A 15,968-nucleotide genomic window follows, 5' to 3' on the forward strand; every position below is an offset into this window, starting at 1 on the left:
CAACTCCCACATGACGCCAGTGCCCATCCCCAGGGCTGACTGGCGTTTAGTGTTCAGCTGGAAGGATTTTCTCTCTCCACGGTAGTTAGTGAAAAAGAACAGAATCCCTAGGTAATGTTGCAGAGCCTGACCATCTAAAGTATCTTTGCTCTGTGGGGGAGGGACAAAGACCAAATGATGGTGAGATGACCTAGAGGGGAACTACAAGCGATGTTTGGTTTTAACCACTATGTTGCTATGCATTAAGTTACCCATTGCAGTCCACTTAGAAGACACCCCATGGCCTAGAAGAATCAATACCCCTAGAGGGTCCGCAAAAGTGAGGGAAATCCTCAATGAGGTAGATTGGCACAATACCACGACAATGGCCTCAAACATACCAGAGACCATGAGGATGGCACAGGACCAGGCAGCACTTCGTTCTGTTATATGTAATGTCACCACGAGTCAGGGCTGACTTTACGGCAACTAACAACAACAAGTGTAGCCATTCACACTTCCGCGTGAGCAGAGTCCAGCTGGGAACGTCTGTTTCGGACCAGGGCCTCGTGGCCCCACCTCCACCTGGTGAACGCCGATTAGTGACGTGAGCTCATGCTTTTCTTTTGCAGACTATGATGTTTGTGCTGAGGCTCCGTGTGAACAGCAGTGCACAGATAACTTTGGCCGAGTGCTGTGCACGTGTTATCCAGGATACCGATATGACCGGGAGAGACACCGGAAGCGGGAGAAGCCATACTGCCTGGGTGTGTTGGAATTAACATTATTTTCCAGCTCTTAAGGCTGTGCTTTGTTCAGATGGTCCTAGCCCTTGTTGGCCATTCTTCATCAGCGTGAGCAGCTTCCGGCGCTGCATTCTTCTTTGATTCCACCCCTTAAGTCCTGATATTTGTTGGATGGAGTTGTGTTTGGTGTTATCCTGGGGACCACCACCTTCCATGATGATTATTAAAAAAAAAAAACCATGTCCAGTTTCTGTTAAGGGTGATGGAAAAATTGGGAATGGTTAATGGTGATGGTTGAACAATATAATGAACGTAATTAATGTCACTGAATTGTATGTGTGAAGAGTGTAAAAATGTTTTGTGACCTATAAACATAACCAGAATTTTTAAAAAGAAAAATTTGGATATATTACAAAACATTAAAAAAAAAATGTCCAAGGAATTCTTCAGAGTTGGTACCACTCAGACCCTAACTGGCAGCAAGATATAAGAGCAGGAGGAGGGGAACATTAACGAGTGTAAACTAGAATAATGTGAAATGGGGAATAAATGTTCATAAAGGTAAAAATGCAGAAAGAACTGAACGAGAAAAATTGTTCTCAGAAGACTAGGGAAAGAGACTGTAGAAGGAGGAAGTGTCCACATGGCAGACCAGGTAGAAGTGAGTCAAAGGGCACTGAAGCAGCCACCTGGGCTGCAGCTGAGAAGAGCCAGTACCATCAATGGCCACCAACAGATTCCCTTCCCCCCGCCTCATTGACTGGGCCTCCCAACCAAAAACGCTTTGAGTTTCTGAAGCAAGGTTATGGTTAATTGTCCCCTGGAGCCACATGTTTCAAAGTGCAGTCGGTCCGTGGCTAGCTAACCTATCTCAGAACATCTGGGGTTCTTGCTTAAAAAAAAAAAAGGATTCCTGGCCTCCCCTCCAGACCTTGTGAACCACAACTCTGAGGGTAGGTCCAGAAATCTGATTTAATACAAATGCCTCTAGTGATTCCCATGCACAGTCAAGTTTGAGAGACAGCTGGAGGAGAGACGGAGTAGATTGCAAATAGGCCCAAGAGACCCAAATGACTAGATGTGAGTAGCGAATCTACCTTCTCCCTCTTTGCCCCAGCAGGGGCTGTAGGCAGCACCATCTAAGAGTAGTTCTAGCCATAGATTCCCTGGCTTCTCCCCAGTGGCACCTGGGATGGTACCTCAACTCATGAAAAATGGTGTTGAGACCACCAAGTGAATAAGGCAGGAGACCCATAGCTTCTCCTACAAAGAGTGCGGTATGTAAGGCTCCATAAGGCTCAGGTCCCATGCACAAGGCTTTTAAGTTTGCAGTAGCTACTCACCTCTTCTTTACATATGGGGGCTTAGGGATCTGTTGAACTTGTGTTCTGCTAAGATTTGCATCTATTTCCATCTCCCATGTCAATCTTTCCTCCCCCTTCTGGGCAACACAGGCAGCTTCACACTCAGGGTTTAGGGACCTGGAGAAAGGCTATCAGGCTGAGGAGCTACCCAGGAGGACCCAGCTATGACTTCTTGGTCTGTAGATGACCTAGATCTCGCTGCCAGGGAGCATCCCAATGGCCTCGCTCTCTAGGTACACACAGGGCTGCCAGAGGTGGGTCCTTGGAAGCTTGCCTAGGGAGTGACTAGGAAGTTGTTGGCATCCTAAAGTTCAGGCCTGGGCTCTGTCTGCCCACCACATGTGCACAGTCTGGGGCTGCAGGCCCTGTTTCCCATCCACTGCCACCTGGTGTCTTCAGCCAGTGGACATGAAACGGATTTGTGCCTCCCTCTCATGCCCTGGTGGGAAACATTTTTGTTTCCACCGCATTCAGCAGGGGAGCAAGTCTGTGATGTGCACAGATAACATGGATTTTTAATGGCTACTTGTTTGATGGTCTCATGGCTCATTTCCCCAGCTCATAAGGAGTCTGCTTTGGTCATTGATGAGGCAGAAATTTCCTGGGGAAAACTCTCTCCGTTAGACCCATGATGACCATTTGCTTTTATCAGAAGTGGCTTTTCCCAGATACAATCGTGTCTCTTAACTAGGAAGGAGCCCTTGCTAAGTGACCTTGGGTCACCATCATGCTGCTCGGAACCTACCACCAAAAAGGGGACATAAAAATGCTCAGCACACTAGGGTAATTGCAAAAAATTACTTCTATAATGTTTACTTGTCGAAGTGTGTTGCCATCCATTATCTCATTTTCTGAGAAGCCTTTCAAAGGATTTAGGGCAGGCTTCATTATCACTGTTTTATAGGTGAGAACTTTGAACTCCAGCGATACAGACACCAGAGCCACAGTCAGACCCCACCTCTGGTCAGTTTACAACCATGGTGGAAACTGCCTGGGGTGCTTTTTCCAAGGATGGCCATGTTTCTAGCTTCCCACTTTATCCCAGGCCTCTTGGATAGAGGTTAGGCAAAGACACTTTGCAGACACTATACTGAGAGGCCAAGCCTCATGTCACCTGTTGGGTAGGAAGTGAATTCTCTAAAGCTGTCTGAGTGTTGTCCGCATGTGTTCAAACCCAGATATCGACGAGTGCGCCAACAGCAATGAGACGCTCTGTGCACACATCTGCATCAACACCCTGGGCAGCTACCGCTGCGAATGCCGGGAGGGCTACATCCAGGAGGATGACGGCAAGACGTGCACCAAGGCAGATAAATATCCCAATGACACTGGTGAGTAGGCTGACTATCATTGTCCCCCTGACCCCCTAGCACTTGGGAGCCCAGCAGGGCTCCTCAGGCAGCAGTTGGCAGGAAGGGGCATTTATAGGAATGGTAGGTGGGGCCTGGGTAAGAGGAAGGTAGAATATATAGAAACAAGCCCCTTCTAAGGAGACTTAGAGAAAGGGATGCCCATTAGCAGCAAGGGTTGTAAGCGGGTGTGTATTGGGGGAAGCGCTCTCCCAAGCTGAGGTATAAACCAGTATAAAGCTTAGTTACGTTTTTTAGACTAAACTAGGGTGAGCAGAGGAGAGGCCAGAAACACTGTGTTCTCTCAAAGAAATGGGCTGAAATATAAATATGACGCACTGGCATGTAAAGTAGCAACATACATCAGTGCTACTCAAAGTATAGTCCAGGGACCTATGCCCATCCACGACCTATTATTTGGTTCATGACTGGAGAAACACAGAAATTCAGAGTGCCTAGAAGTTTTCACACCAGTTTTCCAGAGGAATGTTGTCTAAATCCAGAAATTCATGCTTTAATTTTGTATTTTTTTATTTTTCTAGTAATTCATTTTTATTGTATTTTGTAAAAGTATCAGTCTGCAGTGAATTAGAGGAAGCTTTTTTAAAGTGGCCCTTCATCACAGCAAGTTTAAAAAACTGGTGTACATTCTATTGGCTGGGTTCAACTGAGATGTCTGGTCACTGAGGGATACCATCAGCCTGAATGTTGATACTTCCTTATTTCAATTTGAAAAGAAAAGAAAACCCAAAAGCGCATGTCAGGAGTTTCAGGGGACACCTTGACAGGGGAAAGAGCACCTTACTGACTTGTGAAGCAACTCTAATCTCTCTGCCAAATTTCAAGCACTAGCCCAATAGCTACCCTCTGGGGCTTTCAGCATAGACCAAAAAAACCAAACCCAGTGCCATCGAGTCTATTCCGACTCATAGCGACCCTATAGGACAGAGTAGAACTGCCCCATAGACTTTCCAAAGAGCTCCTGGTGGATTCAAACTGCCGTCCCTTTGGTTAGCAGTCGTAGCATTTAAACCCTGGTGGTAACCAGGGTTTCCTCAGCATAGACAGACCAGGGTAAAGGGCCTGTCAGCTAGGTAAAGCTTTAAAGCAAAATGGACTCTACCGGCAATGGTTGACAGACCCTCGAGAAAGGTCAAGGCAAGCAGGCTCCAGTGGACCTCCAGGTCACGCAGGAAGAAGGTGAACTGGAGAGGAGTCCTCAGCCAGGGAGATAGCCCTGGGTGGTCCTGGTGGTGCTCCTGTATCCACCTTCTAGGCCAACTGCTGTATCATCTGCACCAGCCCAGCTCTCGGGCTCAGCTCTTCTGAACCTCCCTCCGGAGGGGAACGTGGCAGGGACACCATCAGGAGAGGTTGGGTGGGCCAGGGGCATCCTGGGTGGGAGGGGTGTTGAAGTTGTGGGGAAGGGATTCCTAGGGCATAGTCCTTTTACCAAGAAATGCAGGGGAGATGAAAAGGCCAGAACTATTGGAGGCTTTCAGGAGATAGAGATTCTTGGGCGTAGCCTGAGGTTCAAAAGGGAGTGGCAGGCAGCCGCCATTAGCTGAGGACAACAAACAGATGGCGCCCAGCTGCCTCACAGGGAAAAAGTACAAAGCGAAATTCTGAGGACAACTGGGCTGAGTCATGAGGAGGCCGCCGTATATCAGAAGGAGATGCAAAAGATCCGTGTGGAGCCAACTCAGGCTAGGGCGATTTGGGATTGTTTAAATGGAGAGGGCTTGATGACACATTTGGAGGCCTGAAGCATGTGGGGTTTGCCTACCCAGGGGTGTGCTGAAAGCCTAAGCAGTCTTTTTTGGTATAAGTGTCAACTGAGGAAAAATAATATTTATAGACCACATTTTTTTAATTCAAAATCAAAATCCCTTTGTTTTGGATTACAGTGAAGGGAGGAAGGGAGGGACAAGAATGTGTAATCTTCCCTCTGAGATTGTGTTGTTTATCGAGAGGGAGAATCTCATTGAAAATGAGGAGCTACCTTTTAGCCACTGACAGGTTCATGTGCGGGCTGGTTTGAGAATGAGCAGCAAGAAAGCAGTTTCCTGGTTTTTCTTTCTAGATTTGGGTTTCCCGCCATGCTCTGAGCAAGGTACCTGCAGGTTGTGGGCTGTTCATCCTGGCATGTCCATTGTCCCTTTGCCTACCTTTATACACAGGTGAAATCTTGTTCACAGGGACAGAAAGGGCAGCGGTGAACAACCCTGTCTACAGCATAACCATCAAGAGCAGCAGCAATGAACACTTAGGGCTGAGTGTCAGGTGTGAGACGAGATGAGATGTTAGTTTAGTAGCAAGGGGACCTGGCCCTGCCCAGGAGGAGCTTCCGCTTGGTGGGGTAGAGGCGTCTGCAGGGAGACCTAGCTGTCTTAGTCAGTGCTGCTGTGACACAAACACTCCAGGCCGAGAGCTTTAAAGAACAGAAGTTTATTTCTCACAGTTCTGGAGGCTAAATAGGACATGTGGATTTCTTTCTTGTCAGTAGTCCCAGGTGTTTCGTGGTGTTCCTTGGCTTGTAGACTATCCTCATATGGTGTCTGTCTTCCTCCGTTTGTGTGTGTGTGTGTTTTGCCAAAACATCTACTTACAGTCTGGAGACAGAACATACCCTAGGGAAACTTCCTTTTCAACTGATTGAGAATTACATGGCATAAGATTACATTATGGAACGTGATTACATTGCCTCAGATTACATTATGGAAGGTAACCTGACCTGCCAAGGCCAAGTGTTTTAATCACATGTAACTACTCCTTAACAGCAACTAGACTAGTGCTTGGCCAAACAACTGAGAACCATAGCCAGGCCAAGTTGACACATAAAATTAACCATCACGCCACCTTAACTAACAGTAACCAGAGAAGCCAGATGGCACTTACAAAGACTGGTATGAGGCTTTGTATGCTGAGTTTATTTGTTCTTTGGTCTGAGTGACCCCCACTGCCTGCGGTAATTCCTAGATTCTCCAGCCACGCCCATTGTCAGTCCCCCCAGGCAGTGAGCCCCATACAATCTCCCTACTCTGTGGTACCCTCAGGGAGGCCCTGACTCAGAGCAACTGTGACAGTGTTTGCCAGGTGAGAGACACCTCCTCAGCAGTGAGGACCCAGGGAGGGGCTTGTCAGGACCAGAAGGCGGGAAGCTTTGTTGCGTCTTTGAAATTAGCAGTCTATTGTGCTAACCCAGTACTGGGACCGCACTCATTTGTTCCCTTCTCTAAGAAATGAATTGTGCTTCTTAAAAATGTTTCACACAAACAAAAAGTTTCAGTCAAGTACAAGAGATCAAGAATTCTAGTTTGGTGATGACCAGTTTGACTTCTATGGCTAAGAATGAGCCAATAAAAAAAAAAAAAATCTGAGCACTGGTCATTATAAAGGATATCTATGTACAAGCTTGCCTTTGCACCAGAAGATCCTTTCTCTAGCATTTCTTCTATTTAAAAACATATTTCATCTTAACCACTTAGTACAGCATTTCCCCCAATTATTTCTACAAAAATTTGGGGTCCTGTGAGGTGATGATAAACATTTCTTTCTTAAAAAGTTTCTATGTTCACACATTTGGGTAAGTATAAATTACTGTAAGGAGCCCTGATGACACAGTGGTTAAAGAATCAGCTGCTAACTGAAAGTTTGGTAATTGGAACCTACCAGCTGTTTTGGAGAAAGATGTGGCAGTCTGCTTCCATAAAGATTACAGCCTTGGAAAGCCTGTAGGGCAGTTCTGCTCTGTCCTATGGAGTCACTGTGAGTTGGAATTGATTCAATGGCAAGGGGTTTAGTTTTGGTTTTACATTGTAAACCAGTATTTACTGTACTCTCTTAGAGATTCTCAGTGCAAGCATATTAAAAGCTCTGAAAGAGCCTACCATTAACACAAAAATGTTAATTTTTTACTAATTTTGTTAAACCTGTATTTTCCAAAATTATTTTCTTAAGAAACTCTTAGAAACATCTCACAGATAGTGGTGTCCTGAAAAATACAGTTTGAAAAACACTGAGTTATTATTATAAAGATCTTAGCTCTGGGGCAGAACCTGATAGGTCACCTGGGCGACTTTCAGGCAAGGATGTTGTTTTCACCAGATGAAGCGACCCAAGTCCAGAAGGGTCTGATCTGCGGTTGGCACAGGACGATACCTCCTGGTTCTGCCACAGCAAGAGCCAGTTTGTTCCTGCTTAGAATAGTTTAAATGGAAGATGTCTTTCTGTTTAGTCAAGTAACAAGTGTCTGGTGATTATACCACTGGGGGAAAAAATAGTTGTCATTGAGTCGACTCCAGCTCACAGCAACCCCACGTGTGTCAGAGTAGGATTGTGCTGCAAAGAGTTTCCATTGGCTGGTTTTTCAGAAGTAAATTGCCAAGCCTTTCTTTCAAGGCATCTCTGGGAAGACGCAAACCTCCGACCTTTCAGTTAGCAGCCAAACGTGTTTGTGGACCCCTTATACCAATGAGCCTTGTTGTAGCACAAAACGCATTGCATAAATTAAATGGGGTTGTGAATTCTCTCCTCTTCCTCCTCCCTCCTCACCCTCCTCCAAATATAACAGCTACAAATAGTAAAAAAAAAAAAAAAAAAAAACCCTGATACAACACCACTATCTGCTGCCTCATACCCTCCCACCCCTCCACTACCAGCAGCATTAAAAAAAGAATTTCTCAGTGTTCCCTTTTCAGTAGCTTGTCTCCACTGAATTCATCACATATGTATGGAGGACTAGCATTTGGGTTTTACTAAGAGAAACATTCCAACACCAATAACCAGGGATATTTGGGGATAGGGACTGTGAGGAGTAATTCATATACTTAATTAAAAATGTGGGAAAGGACAGGCAATTGGTAAGCCGTGAATATTAAAGTCTAGCTGAAGTGATGGCACCACTGAGAAGGCAGGGCCTGGCTTGGATAGTCCTGGCAAGTGCCCTGGTGGGGTTTCTCGGACAGCTGAGATGTGGTAGAAAGCGCCTTGGCTTGAAGGTTGGAGCTGGTCGCCAGCACCTGTTTGGTGTTACCCTGCTGAGTGAACTTGGCCACGTCTCTGGGCCTCAGTTTCCTCATCTGTAGACATGAGGGTTGGACTAGATAGGTTCAGAAGACCCTTTCACCCTCTCAAGTCTTTTTCAAAAGTTGACATGATTTAAATTAACATAAGCAATCTGAGCCCCTGCCTACCCTATAACCCCACAAGAAGTCTTCTTTCCTTCATCCTCCATTTAAGCTCAGCCAGGACTTGGAAACATACCCAGCTCCAATGCCTTCTAAGCAGAGAACTTTCCTTACAATATCTAAAAGGTGTATAATTAATACATCCAGACATTCGTCTCAGCAACAGGAAATGTCAGGGGCCAAAGGAGTCCTGCACTCTCAACATCAGATGTAGCTAAGCTGTTTCGTCTGCTTTGGCCTAATTAATAAATCTGCTGTTTCACCATGGTCATTTGTTTAATGAATAGATAACTAGTGAGTATAAACACATGTGATCTAAAGCCTCCTCTCCCTGATCCTGTGTGTGTGTATGTTTTAACTTTGCATTGTCTGATGTCTGTAACATTATAGTCAAAGGAATCTAAAAATCAAACCCAGTCACAGCTCATTCATAGGAATGCGTGCAGAGCGCACAAGGCACCTGGCATCAGAACTGCCCTGAAGATGGAAAGGTTGCAGTCCACACACAGCCTTGGGGACCTCAAGCTGTCTGGCTAATAGGCAAGAGTAGCATGTTCAGTCACTTTGATTTCGTCTTTGAAAATATGTAGCTGGAGCCAGTCCAGTCACCCCAGGGAGTCTGGGTAACACGAATGGGAAGGCAAATTAAGGCAATGTTGGCTCTGTGATAATTAGCTTGCCGGTCTCTATTTTTCAACTTTTGTTTATTTTCTGATAAAGTGACCAGGACCTCTAGCATGCATTAGAGTTCAAAGTGTCAGAGGAGGCCAGGTGTTTCGTATCACTTTCAAGCTCCACTAACCCATGTGTAGATCAGTGGCACTCAACCTTGGAACCACCTGGGGAACATTAACAAATGCTGACTTGTGCCACCCCCAGGTGGGTGGGTAGGGTGGAGCATAGTCATCGAGATGCTTAAAAGCCTCCCAAAACCAGGCCAAACCAGGTGCCATCAAGCCAATTCCAACTTATGGTGCAGAGTCAAACTGTGCTCCGTAAGGTTTTCATGGCTATATATCTTCAGAAACAGATTGCCAGGTCTTTCTTCCAAGGCATCTCTGAGTGGGTTCAAACTGCCAAATTTTTGGTTAGGTAGTTGAGCACTTAACCATTTGCACCACCCAGGGACACCTTAAAAGCTCCCCAGGTGATTGTAATGTGCCGCCACCAGGGTTGAGGCCAAATCTGCAATCAGCTTTTAAAAACAAATATGCTCTGTTCATATGTGGCAACATCCATATAAAATGTGTTGGGGGTATCTTAGATTACTAAAATGTATTCAATAGTACTTATGGTATCTCAGCAGTCATTATTCCTAATCCTTAAGATTTACACCCTGCTTTTTTTTTGGCATCAGTAAAAATTAGAGCTACCTGCCCCCTGGTGGCTCATCTGTAATATTGCACCTTTAAAATCTGAACACATGGGAGCAAAATGTTCCAAGATACCTCACCAGACTTTTCTCAGAGACACATGACACAGCATTAATTCAGGGACCTGAGAACATACAAAATCGGAAAATTCTACCCAGATTTCTAAATAAATTACTAATGTAGCATGTTGTTTGTTGTTGTTGTTAGGTACCATCGAGTTGGTTCCGACTCATAGCGACTCTAAGTACAATGCAACGAAGTACTGCCCAGTCCTGTACCATCCTCATAATCATTGTTATCCGTGAACCCATATGCAGCCACTGTGTCAGCCCATCTCATTGAGGGTCTTCCTCTTATTTCACTGACCCTCTACTTTACCAAGCATGACTGGTCCCTCCTGATAACATGTCCAAAGTATGAGACAAAGTCTTACCATCTTTCTAATGAGCGTACCGGCTATACTTCTTCTAAGACAGATTTGTTTGTTCTTCCAGCAGTCCATGATATATTCAATATTCTTCGCCAACACCATACTTCAAAGCCATCAATTTTTCTTATGTCTCCTTTATTCATTGTCCAGCTTTCACATGCATATGAGGCAGTTGAAAACACCATGGGTTGGGTCAGATGCAGATTAGTCCTTAAAGTGACACCTTTGCTTTTTAACACTTTAAAGAGGTCTTTTGCATCAGATTTGCCCAATGCAATGCATCCTTTGATTTCTTGACTGCTGCTTCCATGGGTATTGATTGTGTATCCAACTAAAATGAAATCCTTGGCACCTTCAATATTTTCTCCATTTATCACGATGTTGCTTGTTGGTCCAGTTGTCAGGATTTTTATTTCATTTATGTTAAGGTGTAATCCATACTAAAGGCTGTGGTCTTTGATCTTCACCAATAAGTGCTTCAGGTTGTCTTCACTTGTGTCATCTGCATATTGAAGGTTGTTACTGAGTCTTCCTCCAATCCTGATGCCCCGTTCTTCCCCATATAGTCCAGCTTCTTGGATTATTTGCTCAGCAGATAGATTGAATTAGTATGGTGGAAGGGTACAACCCTGACGCACACCTTTCCTTGATGTATCCCCTCGTTCTGTTCAAACACCTGCCTCTTGGTCTATGTACAGGTTCCTCGTGGGCACAATTAAGTGTTCTGGAATTTCCATTCTTGGCAATGTTATCCGTAATTTGTCATGATGCACACAGTTGAATGTCTTTGCATAGTCAGTAAAACACAGGTAAACATCTTTCCGGTATTCTCTGCTTTCAGCCATGGTCCATCTGGCATCAGCAGTGACATCTCTCTTTCCACATGCTCTACTGAATCCAGCTTGAATTTCTGGCAGTTTCCTGTTGATGGACTACTGTGACCACTTTTGAATGATCTTTAGCAAAATTTTACTTGCGTGTGATGTTAATGATATTGTTTGATAATTTCTGTGCAGAGTGTCAGAGGAGGCTGGGTGTTTGTTGGATCTTCTTTCCTTGGAATGGGTACAAATATGGATCTCTTCCGGTCTGTTGGCCAATTTCTTGGCATAGACAAGTGAGCACTTCCAGCATTGCATTGGTTTGTTGAAACATCTCAATTGGTATTCCATTAATTCCTGGAGCTTTGTGCTTCACCAATGCCTTCAGTGCAGTTTGGACCTCTTCCTCCAGTACTGTCAGTTCTTGATCATATGCTGCCTCCTGAAATGGTTGAATGTCAAACAATTCTTTTTGGTACAGTGACTCTGTGTATTCCTTTCATCTTCTTTTGAGGTTTCCTGTGTTGTTTACTGTTTTCCCCAGAGAACCTTCAGTATTGCAACTCGAGGCTTGAATTCTTTCTTCAGTTCTTTCAGCTTGAGAAGTGCTGAGCGTGCTCTTCCCTTTTGGTGTTCTATATCCAGGTCATTATAATACTTTAATTTGGCTTCTTAAGCTACCCTTTGAAATCTTTTGTTCGGCTTTTTTTCATCATTTCTTCCTTCCGCTTCGGCTACTCTACATTCAAGAGCAACTTTCAGAATCTATTCTGACATCTATTTTAGTCTTTTTTTTTTTTTTTCCTGTCCTTTTAATGACCTCTTGCTTCTTCATTTATGATGTCCTTCCAAAACTCATCTGGTCTTTGATCATTAGTGTTCAGTGTGTCAAATCTATTCTTCAGATGGTCTCTAAATTCAGGTGGGGTATACTCAAGGTCATACTTTGGCTCTTGTGGACTTGTTCTAATTTTCTTCAACTTCAGCTTGAAATTGCGTATGAGCAATTGATGGTCTGTTCCACAATTGGCCCCGGCCTTGTTCTGATGGATGATATTGAGTTTCTCCATCATCTCTTTTCACAGATGTAGTCAATTTGATTCCTGTATATTCCACCTGCTGAGGTCCATGTGTATAGTTGCCGTGCTTATGTGGAAAAATGGTATTTGCAATGAAGAAGTTGTTGGTCTTGCAAACTTCTATCATGCGATCTCTGGCATCGTTTCTATCACCAAGGCCATATTTTCCAACTACTGATCCTTCTTCTTTGTCTCCAACTTTTGCATTCCAATTACCAGTAATTATCAATGTATCTTGATTGCGTGTTTGATCCATTTCAAATTTCAGAAGTTGATAAAAATCTTCAGTTTCTTCACTTTGGCCTTAGTGGTTAGTGCATAATTTTGAATAAAAGTTATATTAACTGGTCTTCCTTGTGTGTGTGTGTGTGTGTGTGTTGCTGTTGAGTCAATTCTGACTCATAGCGACCCTATAGGACAGAGTAGAACTGTCCCCATAGGGTTTCCAAGGGGCAGCTGATAGATTTGAACTATCGACCTTTTGGTTAGCAGCCAAATGCTTAACCACTGTGCCACCAGGGCCCCGTCTTCCTTATAGGCATATGGATATTATTCTATCACTGTTAATGTACTTCAGGATAACCCACCCCAACCACCGCCATCGAGTCGATTCCGACTCATAGCAACCCTATAGGACTTGAAATTTCCTTTTTGACAATTAATGTGACACCATTCCTCTTCAATTTGTCATTCCTGGCATAGTAGGCCCTCTGATTGTCTGATTGAAAATGGCCCAATACCAGTCCATTTCAGCTCACTAATGCCTAGGATATAGGTGTTTATGCGTTCCATTTCACTTTTGACGACTTCCAATTTTCCTAAATTCATACTTCGTACATTCTGTGTTCCGGTTATTAATGGATGTTTGCAGTTGTTTCTTCTCATTTTGAGTCATGCCACATCAGCAAGTGAAGGTCCCAAAAGCTTGACTCCCTCCACGTCATTAAGCTTTATTCTACTTTGAGGAGGCAGCTTTTCCCCAGTTGTATCTTGAGCACCTTTCAACTTGAGAGTCTCATCTTCCAGCACTATATCAATGTGCCACAGCTATTCATAAGGTTTTCACTTGCCGATTTTTCTAGAAGTAGACTGCCAGGTCCTTCCTCCTAGTCTGTCTTAGTCTGGAAACTCAGCTGAAACCTGTCCACCAAGGGTGACCCTGCTGGTACTTGAAATACTGGTGGCAAAGCTTCCAATATCACAACAACACACAGGCCACCACACTACAACAAACTGACAGACACGTGGTGGACTACTAGGCATTATTGTGGACAAGTGACAGCGGGAATGAACCCCAGTTCAGAATGGATTGTGACTGGTGGGTTCAAACCACTGACCTTTTGGTTAGCAGCAGAGCACTTAACCACTGCACCACCAGAGCTCCTTTTTCTGGGTGCTTACATGTGTTATTTCTTTCAATCCTTATAGCACCCCCATGTAGTAGATGCTATTAATTTATCTTTCAAGGAACGGAAGCTCATAGAGCTTGTAACTTGCCCAACCTAAAAGGTACTAAGTGGCAACAGCAATATTCGGACCCAGATCATCTAACTCCAGCAGAGTCCACACTCTCAACTGCTGTGCTTCCTTGCTTCTGTGTCAGTGGGAACTTCAGTGGTCTTTCAGATTAAGTTATTCTTGATTTTCTGTGTTCCGATAATTCACATGATCTTAGGACCTACCTGTCTGCCTTAGACTGGGTTCTCTAAATAAACAAAACCAATGGAGCAAATAAGAGAAAGAGAGAGAGAGAGATTTATCTCCATGAAATGGCTCACGTGGTTGTAGAGGCTGGCAAGTCCCAAGTCTGTGGGTCAGACTTCAGGTTAGAGGCTTCCCCTGACTCACATAGCTGCAGGGGCTAACAAACCCAAGATCGGCAGGTCAGATGGCAGGCCGCTGGTTCAAGTGCCAAGAACCAGAGGTCAGATAATGATGAGCCAGATGCAGGATCCAGAGCGAGCAAGTGAGCTTTGCCAGAAACGTCCATATATATATTGGATACAGGCCATATCCCTGAGGAGACTCCCCTTACAACTGACTGGCTGATGACATCAGATCACATCATGGAAGATGACTATATCATTACATAACTGCCAAACCACTGCGAATCATGGCCCAGCCAAGTTGACATATAACCTTAACCATGACACTATCCTATACCACACTACCAGGAATTGCTGGTAGGGTGGAGCCATAGAACCACCTTTGGGGTGCAGAAAACAGCTTAGGCATTTTCAGGTAAAAGGTTACTCACTAGGGTCTCTTCTGGAGAATGGTGATTCTTGAACTTGGGTGAGCATTCGAGTCACCTGGGAGGCTTTATTAGAACAGTGTGCTGGGAACATCCCCAAGGTTTCTGATTCTGAGAACTTACATTTCTGACAAGCACCCAGATGATGCTGATGCTGCTGGTTTGGGGTCACACTTTGAGAACCACTCCCTGAGGGCCTGCCTGGCAGATCAGGGGTTCTGGACAGAACTCCAATAGCAGGCTCATTCCCTGTTCCCCATAGTGGCAGATTTGGACCCTGCAGGTGCCCAGCCTGTGCACACAGCACTGTGGCAGACCTGATGCCAATGACTTTCCTTCTCCGGATCTTGCTGCCTCCCCAGCTGCCAACCGCATCAGGCCCCAGGTGGGCTGTGTCCAGAATGTCCATCTCATCTGCATCATGACTCCCCGCCCCGCTGTGAGGTCTGTTGTCTGGCCTTGCTACGCCCCCTTGGAATACGTGGTTCTCAGAGGTAACAAAGACCATCTCTGTGAGCCCCGCACAAGAGTCCTACTGCCTGGCACGGTGGATGATTTACAGAGCCTGAAAATTAGCCTTTGAAAATCCAAATCCATTACCATCGAGTGTCTCCTGACTCATAGTGACCCCATAAGACAGAGTAGAACTGCCCCATAGGGTTTCAGAAGCCGTAATCTTTACGCAAGCAGACTGCCACATCTTTCTCCAACAGAGCAGTTCAAACCTCTGCCCTTTCAGTTAGTAGCAGAGTGCTTAACCAGGGCTCCTAAAATTGGCCTTAGAGAGGAGTATAAACTCCCTCTGATTTATAAGGCCTGTCTCCTGGAAAGGACCAAGATGCGCATCTTCACATGTAAAAGAAGGGACACTAGGGAAGCCTAGAGGGGAACAGCTGAACCTAAAATGCAGCAGCCGGGGCCTCACTCTCCACCCTCTCCCCCTCCCTGACCTAAGCATGCTGTCAGTGACCCCCGAACTGTGAGATCACACACCCACCCCTCGCACGCTCGCCAGTCGCCGGTCCTCACAGGACTGCAGTTTGTGACACGGTCTCCCTCCACAGGGCTGGATGAGAAGGCCAAGAATGCTGTGCAGGCCGGGACCTGCTGCGCCTCGTGCAAGGAGTTCCACCAGATGAAGCAGACAGTTCTGCAGCTGAAGCAGAAGGTGGGTATGCCGAAAACAATGAAATAAAGTGAGGACTTGGTGGAGGAGAAGTGGAAGGCTGTGTGGGAAGAGTAGGAAAAGGCATCTTCACCCCTGACCTCCTTGGTAGGATAAGGGGTAATTCATGTTTAAAAGTGCCTGGTTAGTACTTGGATGGGAGACCACCTGGGAATACTGGGTCAAGCTAAGTTTGGACTCAGGGTGCTTTGCCCACCA

General features: G+C 45.2%; 1 protein-coding gene across 1 annotated transcript in view; it reads left to right on the forward strand.

Moving 5' to 3' along the window:
• The window catches only part of CCBE1 (collagen and calcium binding EGF domains 1), a 263,440-nt gene that overhangs the window by 224,370 nt on the left and 23,102 nt on the right, over positions 1 to 15,968 (forward strand). Inside the window, exons 4-6 of the mRNA XM_003406275.4 lie at positions 612 to 746; positions 3,268 to 3,420; positions 15,649 to 15,752. Coding sequence (XP_003406323.1) covers positions 612 to 746; positions 3,268 to 3,420; positions 15,649 to 15,752 — 392 coding nt within the window. The remainder of the gene's footprint in view (positions 1 to 611; positions 747 to 3,267; positions 3,421 to 15,648; positions 15,753 to 15,968) is intronic.

The sequence above is a fragment of the Loxodonta africana genome, chromosome 11, assembly GCF_030014295.1.
Source record: "Loxodonta africana isolate mLoxAfr1 chromosome 11, mLoxAfr1.hap2, whole genome shotgun sequence".
In the NCBI taxonomy this organism is placed as follows: domain Eukaryota; kingdom Metazoa; phylum Chordata; class Mammalia; order Proboscidea; family Elephantidae; genus Loxodonta; species Loxodonta africana.